Source organism: Scheffersomyces coipomensis (genome assembly GCF_036884675.1).
Source record: "Scheffersomyces coipomensis strain NRRL Y-17651 chromosome Unknown DFJ63scaffold_1, whole genome shotgun sequence".
Classification (NCBI taxonomy): domain Eukaryota; kingdom Fungi; phylum Ascomycota; class Pichiomycetes; order Serinales; family Debaryomycetaceae; genus Scheffersomyces; species Scheffersomyces coipomensis.
Genome location: NW_027042892.1, coordinates 475113 through 494639, shown reverse-complemented (window position 1 = coordinate 494639; position 19527 = coordinate 475113). Strand labels below are relative to the sequence as shown.

The 19527-nt window shown below is 29.5% G+C and overlaps 8 protein-coding genes across 8 annotated transcripts; 4 read left to right on the top strand and 4 right to left on the bottom strand. All coding sequences in view use genetic code 12, as the record gives it.

Annotated features, from left to right (window-relative positions):
- Window positions 1–6: 6 nt before the first annotated feature.
- Window positions 7–4407, bottom strand: DFJ63DRAFT_332584 (Zn(II)2Cys6 transcription factor; the record flags this gene model as incomplete). The annotated part of the gene is made up of 2 exons (XM_064907706.1): window positions 7–80; window positions 1443–4407. The coding sequence occupies 2 exons, from the start codon at window positions 4405–4407 to the stop codon at window positions 7–9; spliced, it is 3039 nt and encodes a 1012-aa protein (XP_064764427.1).
- A 1253-nt stretch (window positions 4408–5660) lies between these two features.
- Window positions 5661–7649, top strand: DFJ63DRAFT_332583 (uncharacterized protein; the record flags this gene model as incomplete). Its single annotated transcript, XM_064907705.1, has 1 exon — window positions 5661–7649. The coding sequence occupies one exon, from the start codon at window positions 5661–5663 to the stop codon at window positions 7647–7649; it is 1989 nt and encodes a 662-aa protein (XP_064764426.1).
- A 91-nt stretch (window positions 7650–7740) lies between these two features.
- DFJ63DRAFT_14004 (proteasome regulatory particle lid subunit) lies at window positions 7741–9451 on the top strand. Its single transcript, XM_064903463.1, has one exon. The coding sequence runs from the start codon at window positions 7831–7833 to the stop codon at window positions 9067–9069; it is 1239 nt and encodes a 412-aa protein (XP_064764425.1). The 5' UTR covers window positions 7741–7830; the 3' UTR covers window positions 9070–9451.
- DFJ63DRAFT_8996 (uncharacterized protein) lies at window positions 9205–11280 on the top strand. Its single transcript, XM_064909196.1, has one exon. It carries the CDS (start codon window positions 9339–9341, stop codon window positions 11052–11054), a length of 1716 nt encoding a protein of 571 aa, XP_064764424.1. The 5' UTR covers window positions 9205–9338; the 3' UTR covers window positions 11055–11280.
- A 486-nt stretch (window positions 11281–11766) lies between these two features.
- On the top strand, window positions 11767–12960 carry SIR2 (Sir2p; the record flags this gene model as incomplete). The annotated part of the gene is made up of 1 exon (XM_064904643.1): window positions 11767–12960. The coding sequence occupies one exon, from the start codon at window positions 11767–11769 to the stop codon at window positions 12958–12960; it is 1194 nt and encodes a 397-aa protein (XP_064764423.1).
- A 63-nt stretch (window positions 12961–13023) lies between these two features.
- Window positions 13024–14993, bottom strand: SNX4 (Snx4p). The gene has a single exon (XM_064906688.1). The coding sequence runs from the start codon at window positions 14835–14837 to the stop codon at window positions 13095–13097; it is 1743 nt and encodes a 580-aa protein (XP_064764422.1). The 5' UTR covers window positions 14838–14993; the 3' UTR covers window positions 13024–13094.
- Window positions 14994–16753, bottom strand: DCW1 (putative mannan endo-1,6-alpha-mannosidase). Its single transcript, XM_064906687.1, has one exon. It carries the CDS (start codon window positions 16436–16438, stop codon window positions 15077–15079), a length of 1362 nt encoding a protein of 453 aa, XP_064764421.1. The 5' UTR covers window positions 16439–16753; the 3' UTR covers window positions 14994–15076.
- Window positions 16754–16873: 120 nt separating this feature from the next.
- Window positions 16874–18664, bottom strand: DFJ63DRAFT_332577 (uncharacterized protein; the record flags this gene model as incomplete). Its single annotated transcript, XM_064907704.1, has 1 exon — window positions 16874–18664. One exon carries the CDS (start codon window positions 18662–18664, stop codon window positions 16874–16876), a length of 1791 nt encoding a protein of 596 aa, XP_064764420.1.
- Between the last annotated feature and the right edge of the window lie 863 nt (window positions 18665–19527).

Genomic DNA, 19527 nt, shown 5'->3' with positions numbered 1-19527 from the left:
GACAACTTATGAAGCTTGTGAAGCTGGACGATGAATACTATCAATGTAAGGATTAGAACGAAAGTCTTCACCAATGGAATCTATAAACGTAACCTCTACTTAAACACCAAACCAACACAGTTATTTTCAATAAAAATAACAACGGCACGATCAACAAAATTGATGTGATTATCTTTTTTTTTTTTGATTAAAAATTATTTTTCGAGATTTAAAAAATGGGAGGAGTCGTGCAAAATATGACAAGAAATGTTTAACTTTAAATTGTCTGTCTGTCTGATTCTTTTTGGATTGTTTTTTTTATTTTTATTTTTATTTTTTTATTTTTTATTTTTAAATTGTCTGTCTGATTGTTTGTTTGTATGTTTGTTTGTCAATTGCGAACAATGTCAGATTTTGGTACCTCACACAGGATGGAACAAAACAATGCGTCTGTTTGCAACGGGGGGTGGAGCAAGGGGGAGAATGATGAAGGCTAAAAATGTTAATAATGATAATAATCAATATATAAGTTTACGATTATTGTATTATGGTTAATCAATTAACAACTTTAATTTGGTTTGATGGGGTTCGTCTTTACTTGTTTAATGAGGTAAGCTGAAGCCACCAAAATTTGATTCGTAAGTTATAAAAAAAAAAATTGGGTGATGAATTACGTAACTGTGAACGTTTTGCAACAGTAAGTAGAATTATGAGGCGTGGATGGATTTTAATTAATTACTGATATAATCTAATGAATGGTAACTAATGAATTAGTAACCTAAATTGAATCAATCAATTGATTCAATTGATATTCGTGTTGTTTTGTGGTGTAAGGGTTGGGGGTAAGTTGCGTCTAGAGAATGAATTGTGGGTGCTAGTTTAACCGGTATCGATGTTTTAAGGTTTTTCTAATACTTATCTTTAGTGTTTAATCTTAATCAATCAATCAATCAATCAATCAATTTAATTGATTGAGTTTAATTGATTATCAATAGAGTTTTAGGTTTAACTTAGTCAAAGACTAATGAGAAGTCATTTGGTTGCCTAATTTGTAGGAAGAAGAAATTAAACCATTTGGATGTGTGAAACTGTCTGTCTGTCCACGCACACACACACAGATTCAGACAGATTCACACACCAAATTGAAACGCGTCACCAAAATTCTTCTTTTTGAAAACAGACACGCAAAGTTGTTTACAGAATAAGACAAAAAATATGAGATCGCACAGGAAGACCATCCAAAAGAAGACAAAACTTCAGATTCAACCACAAAAAAATAAAAATTAAAAAAAATGTCCAGACAAAGATCTTGGTGATTCACCATGCGACAAATTAAGTAATCCATCACACGATCATTAATAAATGAATAAATGAATAGTTTATTAACTGTCTATATAAACTAACTAGCTAATCCATAGATATATTATCAATATCATTGAATTCATCATAAATATCAAAAATACTCGAAAGGGTAGACTCTCCACATACCTTTGAATTATTTTCTATCGTATTAGTAGTGGTAATATTAGTAGTGGTCGAGTCTAATGCCAAGGTTGTTGGCACTAAAGAATCAGCAAATAATTCATTTTTCCCACTGAATTGAAACACTAAATCAATCCATTGTTGATCAATTTGTAAATCAAATCCATTGTTAGGACTATTTGTTATATTACTACTAGAAATTAAACTGCCATTATTTATTGATTCATTCAGTTCTTCCGTTACCTTTTGGTTGATATCTACTTTTTCAACTTGAATGGGATATATTTCTTGCTGTTTCCTTTGTTGTTCATCTTCTTCTTGTTCAATTCGTTTCAAACTATACTCTATAATCCCTTGTAATTCTCGAATTTGATAATCATTATATCTCATCCCCCCATTATTTTCTTGTTTCTGTTTTTGTTGCAAAAAAAATTTCTCAAATTTATCACTATTGGTAATATAATAAAAATATCTATGACCTTTGGTAATCTTCCAACTATAATAATATCGTGTACTTAAATTATCTAAAATCTCCACAAATATAATATAATTTTTAAACATAGTATCTCTTAATTCTTTATATGAATCATCACCTTTAAATTTAATATGTAATGATAATAAAATTTGACTTGATTTATGAATAACTCCTTGTAAAGTAGGATTATAAAGAAAATCACTTCTTAATACTTTATTAAATACCAATTTCTTATAAAATGGTATTAATTCATTAATATAAATTATCGTTTTTTTTAAATAAAAAAAACTAATATTTAAATTAATATCTTCATAAAATAAATAAATATAATAATATATCGTGGTAATGAAATTTATAACTGATAAATATAATTTAACATGATAAATTCGTTTAAAATTCTTAATTCCATCTAATTCTTCTTTTTCAAATCCTGTTAATAAATATTGAAATAATTCTTTAAAATATTCCAGAACATCAATTTCAAATTGATTCAATTGTTCAATCAATCTCACTAATTGATATCCATCACTATTTGTAACAAAATCAGACATCGCTTTCATTGATCCATAAAATTTATATGATTTAGAATAAATCCCATTAAAGATATCTTGTTCATGATTAAAATTTTTTAAATTCGATTGTAATTCTGAAGTTACGGGAAATGGTTTCTTAGTATCAGCATTCACAGCATTAATCCGAGATGGATTACCAAATACTAAACTATTATGAATATCAGCCATAACTATAAAATGCCAAATTTTTCTTCTTAAACTTTTTTCACTATTAGATAATTTAATAGATTCAGGAAAGGTATCAGGATCTTGATTGATTTTTAAAGTTAATGCCAATTCAATTAATTGTTTATTATAATCAATGGCATCTTTTCTATATCCATCTTCAGGTGAAATACGAATATAATATCTTAAATAGAATAAAAATTGAACCACAATTAAATTCTCATATTTTATCTCATAAAGAATTTTAAATAAACATTCTCGACTTAATGATACATGATCTAAATTAATTGGTTTTTCAAATAATTCCTTTTCTTGTTCAATGAATTGTCGATTATAATCATGATTATTTCTTAAAAATGATAAAAATGATAATCTTAAAATAATTAATAATATCCCTATTATACATAAATCATAATTAAAATCAGTAAATTTAAGATCAATGATTTTATTAGTAGTATTATCAAACTTAATAATCTTTTTAATATCATTTCGGAATATAGTTTCATCAACAAATGGCATTATAGGATAATTAAATTCAAAATATTGATCAATCAATCTTAATACCACATTATAATTAGGTAATGATGAGATTAATCTTGTTTTTAAATCAACATCAAAATCAACACCTTCAATCGGTTTCAGAACCACAGTATCTTTCAATATTAAACTATAATTTAAATCAAATTTCTTCTTCCCATGACTTAAATCAACTTCAGGACAACTTATATCATCTAATTTTGTTTTATCTAATTTAAGAAATTCCAATACTAATCGTAATTGAGGATCACTCATCATTAACACTGACCAACTAAACGGACATGATTTAGAATATTTATATGATGTGACAGTTTCTTCAAATGTTAAAACGGGGTTTACTCCAATAAATGAAGTTAAAATACTTGATCCATTAGCTATAGGTATGACAGATGCAATATTAGAATTTGAGATGGTAGCATTGGTCAATGAGTGAGATGGTATCGGTGTGCCTGATCCATTGGTGTATGATGCAGTTGATGAAGATGTAGTTGACTTCCAATTTATTGGAGGTAATTTAATAGGAACTACTTGAGTAGACATGAAAGATGTAGTTGTATTACTAGTTGGTACCATTGGTGATGGAAGAGTGATTGGTAATGGTATTGAAGGAGGAACTAATTCATTTGAACTGGCTGGTATTATATTATTTATTGATTCTAAATGTTTGATTCTATCCTTTAATCTTTCCAATTCTTGTTTGTAAACATCTATAATTTTAGAATCTTCATGTTCATGTTTATGTTCATGTTCATGTTCATGACCATTTGCATTAACTTTTACTTTCTTCTTATCTTTATGTTTAGGATGATGGTCTACATTATTATCAAGTACAATAGGACGACGAGCACTTGAAATATATGGAAGTGAGGGCGATAATGAGTTATTATGATTATTTTGATTATCATTAGTTGAAGTATTATCATTAGCATCACCATTCAGACTATCGGTACCTTTCTTAGGCCATGTATCATGATAAGCACAAGAATGACTTATATTTGACTTTAAACATGAATCACATGGTAATTGTTTATTACATCTTATTTTTCTCTTTTTGCAGTTATCACAAACTAGAGTTAATCTTCGTCTTTTCTTAGTTAATTTATCATCTTTATTATTAATAGATACTTTTGACTTCAGAGGTGGTTTCAACGTTGTAATTGGTTTTTGAGCTCGAAACGTATTGATTTGAAAGTTCATGTTTTCATAATTATGGAGATTTATATCTATTTTAAAGTATTAAATAGATTTGATATGATATGAAAGGGGAATGAAAGTGATGTAAATAATAAATGTCTACCCCTTCAAACTGATTCTAGTTAAGATGATAATGATTAAATATAATAAATGGAAAAACACAACACTAATAAATATAATTTCAAATGTAAATATATGGCAAATAGAGTTATATTTACAATAATTAACCGTATTCAACTATTTTAATTTACAATTGAAAATTGAAACTTAGTTTCGGGTTTAACCCATCGCGGAGATAGAACCTAACCCGAGAATGGAAAGAAGCGTGCGTAATTACCGGTGACAATCATGAAAACTAAATACTTAACCAGTAATTGTCATGGTAATTTTCATACTGTTGTTATCCATACAGAATGGATGATATATTATAATTGCCACTGTACTATTGGTAAAGTGGAGTATAGTTTTAACGATACCCGAATGTAAGTTCAAAGCCATCATTTAATTATTGTAGTGTTAGTGTTAGTATTGGCTGTAAAAAAATATATCTATATATAATTAGGAACATTATTAGCCTTCAAATCATTACGTTACGTAGCATAGAATAATGGTGACATAAAATCATATATGTCAATGGAGAGTATATATGCTTGAGGAGATAGATTGAAGAAAGTTGGATCCATGATTAATTAAAGTATGTAATGTCACAACTAAGAGATAGATTGGTTGTCTAAGAATTGTTAGTGTAAGCCTATATATAATTACCTTGTCAAATCAACCCTTAGGTCTTGTCACATGATATACCATCAATTGATTGTCATGTATTCCATTATCAAACTAATTGATTGATTGATTGATTGATTAGATAGATAGATTACTTTATGATGATGATGAAGTTATGGGTTTGGCTGTAAATAATTAATTATTGGTATCGTGACAGTTGTTAACTAAAATCCTCACTTGTGATTATATACAGGAAATATCTCAATGTTATCATCAAAAATAAATAAAGGGAACCAACCAAAAATATAAAATCCATAACAAGGCTGTAAATGATATAAAGGGTATTATAGAAGTTAGGAATAGATCAAAGTATCATTATATAGATTGAAGGACTTGACAACTTCATTGGTCAGTCTCATACATTACTCAATTACATACTAAAACTGATAGAAAATTAGCCGATAAAGTTAGAAGGCAACTCATCTCCCCACACCGTCACCGACACGTACAACTCTCCCCAGTTATAGATAATCATGGATTCAAATGATCATTTATTTGGAGATATAGAACAGGATAACAATCCGTCGTTCTATGGGAATCCTTCCATGATCCATGATCCTTATGGGAATCAAAGAGATGATACCATTGACGATCATCCTGATAGTGCCAACACATTTGTAAATATCCCACCTCCACCTTCAAATGGGGGTCATTCATCAACTACTCCATCAGAATTCTCAGATTCAATCATTTCAAATCCTCCTCCTTACCAACCTTCCAAACATCCTCAATTTATACCCCAACCTAATGATTTAGTCAATAATACCATTGATCTTTCTAATAAAATAAAACTGTTATTAAATGATCCTCATGTTGAAATTCATATTCTTTCCAGTGAAAGGTTAGTTAATTCATCAGTCATTGTTTATACCGTTCAATTATTATTACCCAAGACTAAGGATTCTATTATTGTTAAACGAAGATATAGTGAATTCAAATCCTTAAGAGATAATTTAAATAAATTATTTCCAACTATAATCATACCCCCAATTCCAGAAAAACATTCACTTTTATCATATTTAATCAATTCTATTAATAATTCTCATGAAATTGATATCATTGAAATGAGAAAAAGATATTTTAAAACATTTTTAACTGAAGTTGTATTCAATTCTTCTGAAAAATTAAGAAATTGTTTATTATTACATAAATTCTTTGATCCAAATTATGAATTAGGTTGGTATAATGCATTGAATGAACCACCGGTTAGTCTCATTCCTAATAATTTATTATTAGCCAACCCTTTAAATACCATTGATCAAAATGGGTTATATTCATTATTACCATTAGTTAATGGATTTGAATTTGATTCAAGTATTGATAATTTAAGTTCATTAAAAAAAATTAATGATGATTGGAAAAAATTAAATGATCAAATTAAATTATTTGAATATAAAACTAAAACACCTCCATCTCCAACTGAATCTAAAAGTTTTATTGAAATTCCTCAAAATTTAATTCAATTTGAAATTAAAGTTCATAATATTATTAAAATCTTACAAGATTTAAATAAGATAAATGCAAGATCAGTTAAGAATTATAAAATCATCATTAATAATTTAATTGAATTAGGAGGGAATTTAAATAATTTCTCACTTCAAATATTTGAATCATCATCTCATATTTCATCTATTACCACTTCAAATGATAATAATAATTTAAGTCTTGCAATTGAAAAATTTGGTTCAACCATTGATAGTAATTTCCTTTCCATTGAGAATTTCATTATGAATCAATTAATTCCTGAATGGCAAGAACCAATTCATCAATTAACTCAACATTATATTGCCAGTTTAAATCTAATCAAGTTTTATAAATATAAAATCATTCAATTTAAAATCTTATATAAATTGAAATTTAATAAGTTTCAAGAGATTTTAAATTTAACTAATATGCCATCTATCAGTACTGATACCACCACTAATCTTAATATTAATGAAAATGGACCTGTAATGACGGATGCCAATGGGAATCTTGATCATTTAAAGGATCTTCAAAGTCCATCACTTTCCAATGCCTTACAACGTCTTGAAGTTAGAAAAAAAAGAGGTAAATTATCGAATAAGAAATCATGGTATGGATTATTTGGAGGTAATAAACCTTATAATTTCAGTTTACCTCCTGAATCAGCCACCACTACTTCATCATCCCAATCATCACCTCCAAGAGGAAATAACAATAGTGCTGATAGAAGTAATGCTGAAACTATCAATAACCAATACAAGTTAAAATTGAATCAAATTGAAAAAGAGTTGGATAAATTGAATCAATTGGTGATTCTTTGTGATCAAGATATGGTTAATTTAACTACTGAATTAACCACTACATTCACGTTATTCTTAAAGGATTTGGAAGCCAGATGGCTTAAATTAATGATTAATTACATAAAGAACGGTAAGTCTCTCTTCCAAGATAATCTTGCTAATTGGCAAGAGTTTAAGCAATTTCTAGTTAATAATTAAATAGGTACTTCGTTGATATATATATATATAAATTTTCATATAAATAATTTTGGGCATTTGCACACGACTTGTTTTGTGTTGGAAATCTCACTGGCAAAATAAATTTAAGGTGGCAATCAATCACCAATTGATCAATCAAGATTGAAGACGACGACACATATCAATAAGAAGAACAGGAGCAATGTCACCAATGGATATAGATAACGATGTGTCAACTTTGTTGGCGAGTATCAGACAAGAAATAGAATCTCTGGAACTCATTAATATACTTTATGAATTGGAAGATTTCTATGAAAGAAAGTTATGGCATCAGTTAACGTTAAAATTGGATGAGTTTTATTATGGAGATTATGTTGAAATCACCAATGATTTGAAAGCTAAGATCAATAACTTATTCATAAGTCAATTCTCATCTAAATTGAATCCAATTAAAGTGGTTGATTTTTGTTTGGAGAGTTTTAATGGTAAACCAAAGGAAACTTTAGATCATTTATTAGATTTAAAAGCTCAATTCATCAATTCTATTAAAAAGGAAAACAATATAAGAGAAGATGATGATGAAGAATTAAAGAATTTGGTGGATAATGATGAATCAATCATTTATGTTGATTTACAAGCTGCTCGTTATTATGTATTATTAGCTGATATAAATAAAGCTGAAGAAATTTTAAATAAATTAAATGAAAAGTTTGATACTAATGATACTATTAATAACTTTGATAATCCAAAATTGAATGCTGCTTTTTATTTAACTAAATGTGAATTATATAAAGAGACTGAAAATTATAATTCTTATTATTTGAATGCATTATTATATTTATCATCAGTGGAAAATAATTTAAAAGATAATGATAAACTTGAATTATGTTATGAAATATGTATTGCTGCTTTATTAGGTGATAAGATTTATAACTTTGGAGAATTAATCTTACATGATATTCTTAATGTTATAAGTGAAGAATCAAGTTCATATTTCTGGTTATATAATTTAATTCAAAATTTAAATTCAGGTAATATACTGGAATTTGATAAATGGTTAGCTATTGCATATAAGAAATCTCCATTCTTAGTTAAATTTGAAGTATTTTTAAAACAAAAAATCATTATAATGTCCTTATTAGAATTAATTTCCATCAAATCAACTACCAATAAACATTTAAGTTTTCAAGAAATCTCAGGGTTTACAGGTACACCAGTCAATGATGTGGAACATTTGATTATTAAATGTTTCTCGTTAGATTTAATCAAAGGTTATATTAATCAAATCGATGAAGTATTAGTGGTTACATGGTTACAACCAAGAATTTTGAATTTAGATCAAGTTAAAGTCTTACATAACCATTTAATTGAATGGACTAGTCAACTTGACAAGTTGTCCCATGAAGTACATAAGAATGGTGGTTCTATATGGGCTAGTTAGAAGTAAGTAAACAAACAATAGTATTAATAAAATCACATATAAAGTAGTATACATCTATATCTATTTAATCTATTTTAGAATCAGTCATGTGACCATATAATGCGACATTTGATTCCAAATGTCGTAGCCATTTAGTAGTAGATGTCGCAGGTCATGAAAATTAAAGTGTCCTCTCCCCGTAACATTTCCAGTCTTTCCTTATACAATTTGAACTATTATAAACCCAATTAATAGACAGTATAGATAAGTGAATAAATAACTGGTTGATTATGAAAATTAGTTTGTTCTATTCCTTGCTTGCATTGTCTGCCATTGTGTTGGCTAATCAAGTTAAGTTTGATGATGGTCTTAACTCCCAAGTATGTTCAGGAATGTATGCCAAATCAGATTGGGGTGGATCCATAAAACCTCATATTGATTTAACGTTAAATCAATTTGCTGATGATAAATATAATGCCAAAGCCAACAATGCCGAGGATCATGATGCAGATATCTCTGTCAGTTATATAATCTTTGAATATAAGGATATTGGTAATATTGGAATTGATATTGGTGATGGTATTCATAAGTATATTTGTGATGATTATGCTATAGAAACCCTTGGAATTTGTGAGGCTAGTCATAAAGGTAAGTTCTTATTGAATTCTAATGTGACAAATACTACTATCATGACTTCTCAATTGATTCATTTAGGTCCTGCTACCATCAATTATGCCATTAATACTACTGGGTATTATTGTGTATCCACATTTGCTCAAGATGATCAAACTTATAAAGGGGTTATTAATTTCCAAAATTCTTATGGTCAATTAAGTGCTAGTGAAATTCCAAAATTACCTGCTTATGGTATATTAACCATATGTTATGCTATCACTTTAGCATTATTTGGTTTCCAATTTTTTAAAAAGAGAAAGCAAAATCAAATTTTACCATTACAAAGATATTTATTAGCCATGTTAGGATTCTTAACTTTTGATACGATTGTGGTATGGTCTTATTATGATTTAGTTAATAGAACTGTGAATCCATCCAATGCATTTGTTATATTTTATATGATATTCTTATCATTATTAAATGCCGCTAAAATCACATTTTCATTCTTCCTTTTATTATGTATTGCGTTAGGATATGGTGTTGTGGTATTGAAATTAGATAAGAAGGTGATGTTAAAATGTAAAATCCTTGCTGGGGTTCACTTTGTTTCTACAACAGCTTATTTAATTGCTACTTATTATAATGGTGGAGCTTCAACTTCTTTAACTGTAAGTAACAATATTGATGATAATGTGGGTGCAGGATTCCTCGGATTATTACCATTGATTCCAGTGACGGTTACATTAGGGATTTATTATGTTACTATCTTAGTTTCGATTAGAACTACTACTGCCAATTTACATAAACAACGTCAAGTTATAAAATTACAATTATATGAAAACTTGTTTAGAATTATATTTTTCTCCGTTATTTTAACGTTTTTAGGATTGATTGGTTCATCATTCATTTATTTAAGTATGTCAACTACAGAAATGATAGAACAGCATTGGAAGGGAGCTCTCTTTATATTTGAATTTTGGCCAAGTGTGGTATTTTTCTTTGTATTTATGGGAGTTGCTTGGTTATGGCGTCCAACTGAAACCAGTTATATGTTGGCTATTTCTCAACAATTATCAGGAGGAGATGATATTGAAGGACAAAATCCAAATGGTCATGAATTTGAATTAGATGATTTATCATTAATGAGCCATAGTGATGATGAACAACAACCAAGAGGTGATAGTTTTGAATTATCAGAAGATGTACCTCAAAACCCATTTGCTTCTAAGAAAGATCCTCCTCCTGGTTATGATGAAGTAGGTGGAGAAGAAAGCAATTCACAAGGAGAGAATGGAAATACCCTATTTGAATTAGGAGAAGACGATGAGATAGAAGAAGATCCTGAAGATAACAGTGATAATACTCATGAAGACGATAGATTAAAAAACTAAATAAACTAAAATAAAATATCTGACAATAGCACTACATCCATCATAAATGATATGTACTAATAAAATACCATAGTTAGTTAATACATAACTCTTCAATATATCTAAAATTTCTATATGTATATATATCTGACATCACCATATACGATTTTAGTGCTAGAAAATACGCGTTATTACGAGAAGAGACAGCCCAAAAAACAAAAGATAAATATTGAACCAAACAACGATAACAAATCAAGACAACGGTTTAACCATCATACCATATCTTTTAAGAACAACCCATACCATTTTGGAAGTGAATACACGGGCAATTGTGTGCATTTGATAATAAGGGTAAAAAAAACGAGAAAGAAACCGCTTTTCAAACAAGTTCTATAGCGTAAGCATGCTTCATCAATACTAAGTCAAATAAACAACAACAACAACAACATCATCATCAACAATCCTAATAATAATGCCATCGTTTACTTCGACCCTTACAGGTATTGGGTCTTCAACAAATGCAAGAAGGAGGACGATTCTCGGAACTCCAGTGTACGACGCCAATAATGATTCATTCCAATCTTTATCAGAGAGAATAGACAAATCTACAATCTCAGATGATCCTAAAAGTCAAAACTATTTAGCAGATATGAACCTGCTCCAGATGAATGGCGACTCTAGCAGCAGTAGTGCATCACTCAACTCCAATACTAATATGCCTCCTACAGTAGATATGCCAAATGAACCACTACTAGATATACCCATAGCGATCCGGTTTGATGTAGATACCTATGTTCCAGATTATGATATTCAAGAAGAATATCGAAATTATATTCAACGTCATGGTATACGATCGTTCTTGAATAAATACATCCCCGATAATATCACCAAGATTGAAGTTTGTGAATTGATTCTTGATTTAGGTTATAGTCGAGATAATGTCAGACATCATGAAACTCATACTACAAAGGAATTAGCCGGAATCTTAGTTAATTTACTTTTAGAAGACATTAAATTAAGATTACCTGCCACTAAAGATGGGAAAAGAATATATTCAATTAGCCAATTTATCAATGATTTACGTTTACTGTCAAATGTGTTGATCATTACCGGTGCAGGGATATCCACATCTCTTGGAATTCCAGATTTTAGATCTATACAGGGTCTTTATAATCAGTTATCTCATTTACATTTAAATGATCCTCAATTGGTATTTGATATCAATGAATTCACTAAACGACCTGAAACATTCTATTCTGTGGCTCATTTAATCTTACCTCCTGAAGATAAATTTTCATTATTACATGCTTTTATACGAATGTTACAAGATAAAAAACAATTATTAAGAAATTACACTCAAAACATTGATAATTTAGAATATTATGCCGGTATAGATCCTTCCAAACTTATTCAATGTCATGGATCCTTTGGTACCGCTAGTTGTTTAACTTGTCGTAGTAGGTTTGCCGGTCCAAAAATATTCAATCATATAAAACAAAAACAAATCCCTCGTTGTTCTTCATGTTGGAAAAATACTCAAGAAGCTGCTATAAGTTATGGAGTAATTAAACCTGATATAACCTTCTTTGGAGAAGATCTACCTAAAAAGTTTTATAAATCAATTGTAAATGATTCTAAAAAATGTGATTTAGTCCTTGTGGTAGGAACATCATTAAAAGTTGAACCGGTGGCTAGTATTATCGATAATATTCCAAGACGTATCCCTAGAGTATTGATTAATAAGGACCCCTTACCAGATCGTGATTTCGATTTAACTTTGCTTGGGTATAGTGATGCTATTGCTTCACTTATATGTTCTAAAATGGGACCAGAATGGAGTATTCCTCATCATCAATTTGAACAAGATTTAACATCCGATTTCGTTCCTCATGAACGATTACCTAAAACTTTTATAATTGAAGATTGATTTTATTACACATGTTGCTTTTGATTAAATATGTATGTTATATATATATATATATATATATATGTATGTAAAAATTAACGATTAATTATATATTAAAAGCTCTCAGAATATGTATGTATGTATGTATGTTATACTTACTTTAAATCATCTAAACGTTTAAGTAATTTCAGTTCCAAACCTCCCCAATTATCAACCAATCCTTTATAAAATGATATTTGTTCATCACAAAGTCCCACCATTGAATTTTTTAATTCATTTCTATTGAACTTATCCCAATTCGGATACTCTTCATTAATGATTCTACTAGTTAATTCATTTACAACTTTTGTCAGAGCACTTATTTCATCTTCTAATTGAGTAACTCTCATTTGTAATTTAAGAATTTTATTTTCAGTAGCAGTTGAACCTATATGAGCAGTTGCAGATGTTGATAAAGTATCTTTAATCAATTGAGTGGTACTATTTACAATTCCTGCATTTGCACTATGAGAAAAAGATACAGGGTTAGGAGGAGGATGATGATTACCAGAACCGCCACCACTAGTGCTACTTGCACCTAAACCAGCCAAATCACTTCTAGCATTGTTTAAATAAACATGTAACATTTGTTGATCTATTTTCTTATTATGTAATAATTCAATCAAGTTATTTAAACTTAAAATGTATTTGGCACAATCTTTTAATGCCACTAGGAATGTATCATCAACGTATTTATACAAATTAGCCCAATTTGTCAGAAAATAATTCAATGAATCAGCAAATATCTTAAAGTTTGATGTGATATCTTCGGTGCTGGAGGTGATTTGTTTAATTGGAGTGGTTGGTTCTGAAGTTGATCCTAATTCAGATTGTTGCACCAAAGTTAATTTTAAAATTTGATTCAGAAATTGTTCATAATCAGTACTTAAATCATGATTCTTTTTATTAAGCTTAACAAACATCTTATCTAATTTGATTAAATTTTCATAGATCTTTTTTAATTTATCACTTATTTCAAGTATATCCTTATTAGTTTCTTTTTTATGCTTACCAGGGGTAAAAAAATTCATCACAGTTTCAGTAAATAATTCTTCATTAACCACTTTATTAACAAATCCATTATTACTATCTTCTATATCTTTAACTTTCAAATTCTTTGCAAAATTAGCCCAATCGTTCGAATCACTAATGAATAAATGAAACATAGGCAGTTGAGATAATCTCTTATGAAGTAAGATAAATTTAATAAATCTATCTAATGAATGTAAACGTCTATTAACAAACTCTGAACTGAATGTATCACCCGTAAGGTATTTGAAATTCAGTTTAGATGGAATAGGTGGTATCAATGCAGTGGGATAATCATTACTTAAACATTCATGAAGTAAATTAAAATCTCCATATCTTCTCCTTACTTTCATAGTAAGATAATCATCTGGGTTAGATAATTTCTGAGACGACAATTTCAATATATTAGCATGATTGGTGGTGGTTACTACCAAATATGAGATGTATGGTTTAGATGAACTATCTAAATCTCTTATAGGAGCAGAAACTGATGTTTCGATAGCATATTTATTAAATAAAGCTGTTTCTTCTGCACTAGCTTGCGCCTCATCAGGAGTAACATTCCCTTCATCTTCATCACCAGCAACTGTATTAGATGTATGCTTCACATCAATGATATGGTTAGGTTGTTCAATGGCAATGTTTGATATAGTTGGAGGTGGAGGTAATGATGATTCTGCTTCATTTTCGTATGATGGTTGGCCACCACCACCACCATCAGAATTGGATTCTTCTTCTGTAATCGTATGGGGTCTTTCTGATTCATGGTCCACGTTATCTATTTCTCCTCTATCCCACTGGACAGAAGTGAATTGATCTTCTGAACTCATGATGATAACTGATTGATCAAAGTAACTATGGCAGTTGCTGTTCTTACTGTTCTTTCTCACCCACACTGATTTTTAAAAAACACTTTGTTTTTTTAAATGACTTATCTACACTCTTTATATGCCGGCACATACAAAAACTAGTATAAACACAAATCTAATATACATTTCTTTCTTTTATATAATACTATTGTTTTTTAAGAGAAGTCTAACCTTTTTATATAGTGAAGATGGGGATGGGGTTAAATGATTAACCAAAGACCAGATGCTACTAATGATACTCCTATTATAGCAGTAATAATACCAGCACCAGCTATATCACCTTTATTCAATGTTAATGGTGATGCATTGGTTTGAATAGCTCCATAACCAGCTGCAGGATTACCTACAGAAGAACCACCATCATTAGCAGTATAAGGACCTGGTACATCCAATACTCTTAAGTTTTGCATCACTTCTAAGGCGGAGATTTGTTCTCCAAGACCATAATAACCATCCCAAGTTCCATTAAACCAATTTAAACCACAAGTATGACCATCATACCCACCAGAACAAGATTTTGCTGCAGCATTTGAAGACGCCACTAACCAAGTTCTGATGGTATCATAAGTTTGAGGAACTAAAATAGATGTTGCTCCTAAAAATCTTGAAAAATAAGCTTTAAATGATCTTTGATCATTATTACAATTATTTGATGGTTGACAAGCAGCTTCATACATGATATTATTATTAAAAAAGACTTGAGCTCCATTTAATAAATTTAATGTACGATTAAGCCATTTATCATCTTGAGTATAATTATAAAGATAAGCACAACCAGATAACATTAAACCTTGATTATAAGTCCATTGATATTTGGTTATATTAGTACAATTAACTTCAATTTGAGCTCCATCATAAACAAACCACCAATCACCAGTAGTAATAAATCCCACATCAACCAACCAATCCCAAACTTTTTCAGCCCAATCTACATAAGTATCATTACCAGTATATCTTGCTAATCTTGCACCAATATGGAAAAGACAACCATTTGAAACTGAATTTTTATAATCATAACCTGAATTCCATTGAAAAATTTGCCATCTTAAACCTCCATTACATTCAGCTACATCCCATCTGGCAGCCATAGTATTGAATACAGCTTGAGACAAAGTTAACCAAGCTTGATCATCATTAGGTGGATTTGAAAAATTTCTTTCAGTGGCACCCATTACCGCAATCCCCCAAAATCCTTGATCATCATTACCTTCTGTAGTAGATTGATTTAAAGGAATATAATTATTTCCTGAACCAGTTTGATATAATAAAGCTTGTTTAATAAGAGGAACAAGACTATCATTCTGCATGAAATGACCATAATCAATAAGTGATCCCCAAGCACCACCAGCTTCCCACCAATAATATGGCGAAGTAAACATCCCAATCGTTCCCCCAGGTTTAGTCCCATCATAATAATCAAGAGTACCTTGTACTAACAAAGCTGTAGCATCAAATATAGTGGTGTCATTATTGGTATCCAACCATACGGCATTAACAGCACTAGTTAACACACTTAATGTTATAACTAGGGGTAATGCAAGATTATGACTACTGATCTTCATTGTGATTGTAGCAGTAGTAATGTAGTTGTATGGTAATGATCTAGATCGGTTCGAGTAAAAATTTAAGTTCAGTTCTTGCAATACACTAGCACACACGATATATACCCTTCTTCTATATTCCTAACAATAGTAAACAACCGTTCAATCAAGACTAAATACTATCAGGATAGATTCGTTATATGTTTAAAAGAGATTTTGAAATCTGATTTGAACGAGACAGCAAAAAAAAAAAAAAGAAATAAGAAATTTTTTTTTTGTATGAGAGAGTTAAAAATAGACGCGCTTAATGGTGACAGAAGGAGGTGGTGTAAACAAGAGACATACTGTGTGTGTGTGTGTGTGTCTTACAGAGATTGATTATTTACACATATCAATATGTAGAGATATATATGTTGCATATATTCGTAATTATACAAAAGGAATGATTGGACTATTCTATTCAGGTTTGAATACAGGATCAACGATCTCTGCTGTGGATTCTTTGGCTACTTGTGGTGGTTGTTCAGGAATAGTTATGGTACTAGCAGGAAATGTAATTGTAGAAATATCCCCGTCATTATTGATGGTTAAATCGTCTTCCAAATCATCTTCACTGTCTTCTTCTTCTTCATCGTCTTCTTCTTCATCGTCTTCTCCTGCCTCCTCTTCACCTTCAGCAATATCCTCTTCCTCTTCTTCTTCTTCTTCTTCTTCTATTATACCATTCTTCTCAGCTTCATGGTCTTCAACTTGTGGAGTACCTCCATTAACTTCATTATCATCAGCTTTGAAAACAGTAGAAAAATTAACAAAATCACTAATGAAATCTTCCTTATTCAAATTCTTAATTTCTTTAACTAATGAATCAGGATAAACATCAAGAAATGTAAATAATTTATCATACACTACTGATCCAGTATGAGAATCATAATCAATCAGTTTAACTCCATTCAATTGTAAATTGTTTTGATATTCTAATTTCTTATATAATTCTCTTACTTTCCCCTTTAATTCTCCAGAATAAGTTTGAGTTGATGGTTTAAATACAAAATGATTAACTTTTATAATTAATAAATTATATTTTCGATTATAATTTAAATAAATTGATGAACTTTTGATTTTCAGATATACTTTATTAGTTGAACTATTTGGGGAATTGAAATTATAAATATTTTTAATTGATGCTGAACTTCTAAAATCATTTAAATTAGTAGAATCTTGATTATATGGAAGATTAATAGTTGCAATGATTGGTTCAATATAAAGCGATTTTAAATTATTTTGTAAATGCATCCGTAATTGTTTTTCACCATATCTAACATTAGTTAATCTAGTACCAGTATTTGAATTAGCATCATATCTTCCTAAATTATCAGTAAATTCATCATTATATTCTTTAAGATAAACAAGATTTTTCATATTTTCACCCGCTTGTCTCTTATGTAATAAATTTAATAAAAATTGTTGATAATCAGATGTAACATTCTTATATAAATATGGATCAATATCAGTCTTACTATAACTGACATTCTCATCGAGTTCTTCTTTATTCCCCAATTTAAAGATCTCTTCAAAGATATCTTCTTCAGGTCCATCATATAATTCATGTCTATTATTTTGCAGAGACGTGTAAGCTTGAGATTGTTGATATTGTTGTTGCTGTTGATGTTGTTGATGCTGTTGTTGTTGTAAAGTTTGAGTATTCTTTGATCTATTGGTCTGTACTAACCCTGTCTTAAGGTTTATTATTTTAGGTTGTTGATAAGTTTGAAATTTCGAAACTACGGGAGTAATACCTTGATTCGAGGAAGAACTTGTAGTAGGAGCTGTTTGAGAAGTTCCACCTGAACTATAACTTGGTCTGAATGTATATTGTTGAGATGTCATTGATTCACGTGGAGTATTGTCATTATGAGGATTATTTATCACAGGACTGACATAATTGGGATTATTTAAAACTTGTTGTAATTCAGCTTCATAATTAAATGGTTTATTATGGAATCTTTTAAAGAATTCATCTTTTAATAATCCTTCTTCTTCTAAATAATTATCACTAGAAGCTTGTTCTCTAAACTGTTTCAATCCATATAACATAGTCTCTTCAGCCAATGGTTTTCTCAGATTCTTCTTATTACGTTCTATTATCCGACATTTGGCACAAGTCTTATATTGTCTAACTTCTGGCGGTTCATCATCCAACCTCTTCCTTTTACAACGACGACACCTTCTAACTTCAGCCTTCATCATATTATAATGCTCTTAATTTCTTAATGAATTGAAAATGATTCCCAATTCCAGTTATGATCTTCCGATATATCCTAACTATAAGCTTTCCAATGATAGATATAGGTTCTAAAATTGTAAAATTTCGATCTCAACTTTTTAATCTTTTTTTTTTGTTTGTTTGTTTGGATTTAGTGCTGGTGATGTTGAGAATATTTTGTTACCACACAATAAATTTTTCAAAATCAGATCTTTTTAAACAGAGCGAATATCATAAACTATCCACCATATGAACCATTATTACCACACTTATTTCTTGGTTATGAAAGTAAAAGGTTGGTAAATCAGGTATACTTTTGACTTGTGGTTTCAACCAATAAGAAAAAGGTATTTGCCTTCCATTTAAATTCGATTATGTAATCCCAAATTAAATATTCGGTCACGTGTTATTTCTAAATAAATTCAAATCAATTTGTTAATAGTATTATATATATGTATATCTAATGGAATGATAGTATTCAATTGGAATAAGAGTTGAATGAAGTTCATATAAGAAAGGTATGAGACTTGGGTAATTGTAAGTTTACGTACTTATGATTCCATATTCAATCCTCGTATCGAGTCCAAGAAATGCAAAAAAATTAATTTGGGTACTCCCTAAACCCAACAATTGATATATAAAAGTAGTATTCGCTAACCAAGACCAGTTCATTAGTGAACCGGACAGTTGACTTTCATAACACACATTCTAATCCATAACTATATGTTCCATATTCAGTTATTTGGTCTAGCTATAAAACGGACTTATATGCTTATATGTATGTATTATATTGTTATTTTTCGGATCTTTCGCCAGTATAACCTAACCCACATTGATCAAATTAAAC